We start from the raw sequence: 6,000 nt of genomic DNA, 5'->3' as shown, positions 1-6,000 counted from the left end.
TTTTTTTTTGGAGACGGAGTCTCGCTCTGTCGCCCAGGCTGGAGTGCAGCGGTGTGATCTCGGCTCACTGCAAGCTCCACCTTCCAGGTTCATGCCATTCTCCTGCCTCAGCCTCCCGAGAGGCTGGGACTACAGGCGCCGCCACCACGCCCGGCTAGTTTTTTGTATTTTTTTTTTTTTTTTAGTAGAGACAGGGTTTCACTGTGTTAGCCAGGATCGTCTTGATCTCCTGACCTCGTGATCCGCCCGTCTCAGCCTCCCAAAGTGCTGGGATTACAGGCTTGAGCCACCGCGCCTGGCCAGTAATACAACTATTTAAACACAGAATATTATGGAATTTTATGTACATCTTTCTGCACCTCTCTCTAGTAAACTCTGTATGCCTGGACGGCTTTATGTATTTCCAATCTGTCTATATATTACCAACGTCTGTCTCTGCATATTTCATATATGTGTATTTTTCCATCAGCCTATTCATTTATCCATCCATCCCAGAGGCAGTAGCCACACGCATTCCCAGATGATTAATTGATAGATTGATTCCTACACTCAACAAAGATTCAGTACCAGCAAGTAGTAAGGAAGACAGGGTGTGTAGAGAAAAACAGGAGGAACAGTGGGTAGGGAAGAAAATGAGCTGCTATGTATTACTGACTTGCATTGTTTGAACATATTGTGTGAATCTGACAACACCTCTGCGAAGATGTCAGCATTTTCTTTTCTTTTTTTTTTTTGAGATGAAGTCTCCTTCTGTTGCCAGGCTGTCATGCAATGGCATGCTCTCAGCTCAGTGCGACCTCTGCCTCCTGGGTTGAAGTGATTCTCCTGCCTCAGCCTCCTGAGTAGCTGGGATTACAGGTGCCTGCCACCACATCCAGCTATTTTTGTATTTTTAGTTTTTTTTTTTTTTTGGATTTTTGTTGGCTAGGATGGTCTCAATCTCTTGACCTTGTGATCTGCCCACCTTGGCCTCCCAAAGTGCTGGGATTATAGGCGTGAGCCACCATGGCCAGCCCCAATGTCAGCATTTTCTAGATGGAGAAACTGATGTTCAGAGAAAGTAAGGTCACCTGATTAAGGTCACCCAGGAGGCCAAGGACCATATATAACTTTCTGGGTCTAGTGCAAAATGAAAATGCTGGGCCCCTTGTTCAAAAAGCAGGAAAAGAGTGATGTTATAAAGCCCTCAAATAGAAAACATTTTCCTTTCTTTCACAGTCTCTGTCATGGAGGTGTCTACAGAATTTGCTATACACGTTGTACTTCTCTGGGCATGGGGATACCTGGCGCAGGGGCGAGTGTAGCTTCTCAAGGACCCTGTCTGCCCTGGGATGAGGCATATGTGTGCGGCCCACCAGTGTGGGCGTGCATTCCCCTCCTGCCAATCAGAGGCCCTACCTGTGGTGTCCGAGTCGTCAGGCATTTCCCCAATAACCCACAGCAATGGGCAACCCCCAGGGATTGCAAGACCCTCTTTGGAATGTCTTACTACGTGGATCAGGGATGGGCAAGATCCTTCCTGTGCCTGCACCCAGGCCCCTTCTTGGGGCAAGGGCAGCAATGGTCCCTGGACTCAGACAGGAAGTGGGAGGCTGCCTAGGGCCCAGGGTGCCAGGAGGCAGAAGTGCAGGCAGAACCTGCCCTGCAGAAACAGGCAGGAGGTGGGAACACAGTGAGTCAAAGCTCCATATGCCCCTGCACATGTACCATCAATTTGCAGCATCACATATTCAAAGATTACGGGAAAAATTTTAAGATGGCAGCCACAAGCATTCAACTCCAAGGTGCCCTGGGTGATGCACACCAGTGTGGTCCCATGCATGAGGCCCATGAAAAGCTGGCCCTGCAGGAGGTAAATGGTAAAGATGGGATTTGACGTCAGGTCACTTTGGTGTGAAAATCCACACACTTTCCATTATATGTGAGTACTCTCAGGGCAATGGGGACCAACTAAGGGCGCCCACTGCAGGCTAATAATGGCCAGTGCTGGGTGGAAACTATGTTGGGGTCTCTTTATAAAATCATCTTTGCTGGCTGGGCGCAGTGGCTCACTCCTATAATCCCAGCACTTTGGGAGGCCGAGGCAGGCGGATCACCTGAGGTCAGGAGTTCGAGACCAGCCTGACCAACATGGTGAAACCCTGTCTCTACTAAAAATACAAAATTAGCTGGGCGTGGTGGCGTGTGCCTGTAATCCCAGCTACTTGGGAGGCTGAGGCAGGAGAATCACTTGAACCCGGGAGGTGGAGGTTGCAGTGAGCCAAGATGGTGGAGCATCACTGCACTGCAGCCTGGGCAACAAGAGCGAAACTCCATCTCAAAAAAAAAAAAAATTGTTTTTTTCTTTGCATCCATACCAAGGAAAAGTAAAAAGCTGCCCCTTGAAGATATTTCTTTTCATGAACTTTCTTGCAAGGGCTTCAAATTCTACTTTATAGGCATAAATTACTTAATGTTATTAATACTATGTGAAGAAACGCATCCTTTGGTACTTTATTTTTTATTTTATTTATTTATTTCTTTGAGATGGAGTCTTGCTCTGTTGCCCAGGCTGGAGTGTAGTGGCACGACTTTGGCTCACTGCAACCTCCCCCTCCCAGGTTCAAGTGATTCTCCTGCCTCAGCCTCCTGAGTAGTTGGGACTACAGGTGCGCACCATCATGCCCAGCTAATTTTTTGTATTTTAGTAGAGATGGGATTTCACCATGTTGCCCAGGCTGGTCTCGATTTCCTGAGCTCAGGCAATCTGCCCACCTCGACCTCCCAAAGTGCTAGGATTAGAGGCGTGAGCCACTGTACCCAGCCTGGTACTTTAGAATAAATTTCTCTGGTCATAGGTGCCCTTAGGTCACAAAGATGATTGTCATAAAAAGGAGACTGCATGCCTTTTCCATGCACACTTGCAAAGCAAGGAATATATTCACCATAGCCAGGACAAGGTAACAAGGCGTTCTCCTTAGTCCCCTTCTCAATCAGGGATTCGAAATAGCTGTGAAACATATGTGTCCAGTCTAACTTTTCTGTTGATAGACTAGACTGCCTTCAGAAAACTGTAAAATATACACACCTCAGACTGATTTCTTATTGTGACGCTCTGAAGCCAGACAGCCTGGGTTCATTCCTGGCTCAGCCCCTGAGCACCTATGTAACCTTGGGCAAAGCTGCTTTAGGCTCTCTGAGCCTCTGTTCCCTCTCCGTAAAGTGGGTATGACAATAATATTTGCCTCATAAAGTTATAAGGATGAGATGATTTAACATGTATAAAGTGCCTAGAGCAGCATCTGCCATGGGGATCTATAGACCTGTGAGCTGTTACTGAAAACTTTGTCCTGAATTTGGAGCCATCCATGCATATTGCAATCTTGGTCTGTCACCCATTGTATTTTTCACTGTGGTAAAAATTGCTTTTGAATATGCAGTAACAGGAGGGGTTAAAAATCCTCAAAATTGGCTTTAATGGATGATTAAGGTACTCCCTTGCGCAAAAACCTTCTTCGAAATGGGCTACACGTTCAGTGTCTGCTGCCAGAGATGCCCCCCAGCTCTCCCTGTCCTTGTGCTGCCCTTCTCACTCCCTGGCCTCACCACTTCCACCCCTGAGCCTGGACGTATTCAGATGTCCCTCCTCTATAGAGCCCTGTTTTCAGGGCCCCTCCACCATGAAGCCCTCCTTGACCAATGCTAACGGAAGCAACAGCTGCTGGTTCTGATGCTGCATTAGGGTCTGCCGTGTTCATTTTCACCTGCCACAGCCTTGAACTTCATGAGGCCACTGGACTCTTGGGTCAATGAGTGATCCCACCATCAATGTCACCCCATTCCTCCAGGCAAAGAGTGGGGTTCTCATGTGTTTAGCTTTCTCACAGAGCCTACATCCAGCTGTGTGTGCACATACTTGATACATATTTCCCATTTTGACATGCAGTGGGATAAGGCTTAATTACCTATAACTATAAAATAGGGATAATAGGCCGGGCGTGGTGGCTCATGCCTGTAATCCCAGCACATTGGGAGGCTGAGGCAGGCAGATCACCTGAGGTCAGGAGTTCGAGACCAGCCTGGCCAACATGGTGAAACCCTGTCTTTACTAAAAACACAAAAAAATTAGCTGGGCATGGTGGTGGACGCCTGTAATCCCAGATACTTGGGAAGCTGAGGTTGGAGAATCGCCTGAACCTGGGAGGCAGAGGTTGCAGTGAGCCAAAATCGTGCCATTGTACTCCTGCTTGGGCGACAGAGCGAGACTCCCTCTCAAAAAAAAAAAAAAAAAAAAAAAAAGAAAGAAAAAAAAAGGGATAATAATGGTACTTCCCTCACTGAGCAGTTCTAAGAACTCAGCCAAGTTAGATGTTAAGTGCTTACAACAGTGTCTGGATATAGAAAGTACCCTAGAAGCGTGTGTTAGGTAAGGACACACAAAACTCCTGGGGCAGCCTACGGTCCCCAACAGCAGCCTATGGGTGCTCTACCCAAGTACCCACAAGTTAAGACACAGCCCCTTCCCCTCCACATCCCCCCACCCCCCGCACCCCAGTCCCAGCCCCAGGCCTACCTTGCGTTTCCTCTTGGATTTTGGCAAAGCCTTTTCTGCAGGTGTGTCTGAGGTGTGGCTGGGCGGTGCGCTCTCAGAGTCCTTGGTGGCAGGAGCGCTCAAGACCCCTGGTTCCTGCGGCAGGTGCTCCGGGATCCTGGACAGGAGGGTCAGGTCGATTTTGACCCAGAGAGACCTGACCTCATCACTGTCCTTTAGAGGGGACAGAAGTTCATTCCGGCCAAAGGGGACCAGGGTGTAGAACTGCTCCTCCAGCTCCTTGGCGATGTCACTGGTGGTCCTGGCGTTGATGGAGCCTACAGGGGCCCTGGGACCATTGCCCCCGTTGGCAGCGGCCTCCTTCAGCCTCTGATCATTCCCGGAGGAGGCAGAGGCAGCCACGGTCTGTGCTTTGGACAGAGGGTACTCCTCCTGCTCGGACTCCAGGTCGGAGTCCGAGGAGGAGGACGACGATGACGACTCTGTCTCAATGAACTCCTTGGATTTGGGGACGATCCTGCTCAGCCCCCGCGTGCGGCGCTTCTCGCAGGTCACGGAGGAGCGCAGCTCCTTGCGGTGGCTCGCTCTGTTGTTGCCACAGGGCCTGGTTTTGGTGGGCTCCGGGGGGACCACCACGCTTGTCCCCAGCGCGTCCGGGGCCGCGGGCTCCTCGGGCCGGTGGAGGTTGGCGCCGTCCCCGGCTGAGGTCCTCTCCGTGCGCCTGGTGGGCTTCTTGCCCGCCGACCTCCGGGCGGGCGCAGGTGCGTTCTCCGCGGGCGCACAGGGCACTGCGGGCGGCGGGGCGGCTGCGCTCACAGCCACGGCCACGGCCGCGGGCGGGGACTTCTGCTTCACGCCTTTACTCCCAGGGGCCTTGTTGGCTGTCCTCGGCCTCTGCTCCTCCTTGCAGGTGCTCTTGACCTCCTTCTCCCTCAGGCTGGGCTGGCAAACGTCGGGGACTTTCCCACAGTCCTGGACGTCCTCTTTCACCGGGTTGTAGTACTGATTGCTCTCTGGCCCGTGGCTTTCGTTTTGGATCAGAATAGGAGGCTTGTGGGGATTAACTTTGTTCAGCCATTTATCCAGCTGCCACTTGTTAGAGGATGCCGGTTCAGCCTGAAAGCAGAAAACCGGTGACAAACAAAACATCTTTCATGACGGGCTCACTTAACAGGGGCCTGGCTGTTTTAATCTTGACTGAACTCCTCGAAGGGTATGAGCAGAAAACGAATGGGCCGGAAGCAAAGGGAAAATGGAAGCATTAAGTGTGTGTCACAGCCCCATGTGGCACTCAGGACGCCTGGACGATGCTGTCCTTACCTGCCCGTGGCACTAAATGTCCTTGCAGCACTTTCAAGTCTCTTTGGAAAAATAACGAAAGCATTGTGCTTCATTAGAACCCATTTCCTAGTACTTTTGAGTGTTAGTATAATTTTTTTTTATAATTATATGTACATATGTAAACTTGA

The 6,000-nt window shown here is 50.4% G+C and overlaps 1 protein-coding gene across 1 annotated transcript in view; it reads right to left on the bottom strand.

Moving 5' to 3' along the window:
- The window catches only part of AFF3 (AF4/FMR2 family member 3), a 580,919-nt gene that overhangs the window by 44,567 nt on the left and 530,352 nt on the right, over positions 1–6,000 (bottom strand). The window contains exon 15 of the mRNA XM_025354195.1: positions 4,553–5,647. Coding sequence (XP_025209980.1) covers positions 4,553–5,647 — 1,095 coding nt within the window. The remainder of the gene's footprint in view (positions 1–4,552; positions 5,648–6,000) is intronic.

The sequence above is a fragment of the Theropithecus gelada genome, chromosome 13, assembly GCF_003255815.1.
Source record: "Theropithecus gelada isolate Dixy chromosome 13, Tgel_1.0, whole genome shotgun sequence".
NCBI lineage: Eukaryota > Metazoa > Chordata > Mammalia > Primates > Cercopithecidae > Theropithecus > Theropithecus gelada.
This window is presented reverse-complemented; position numbering and strand designations above follow the sequence as displayed.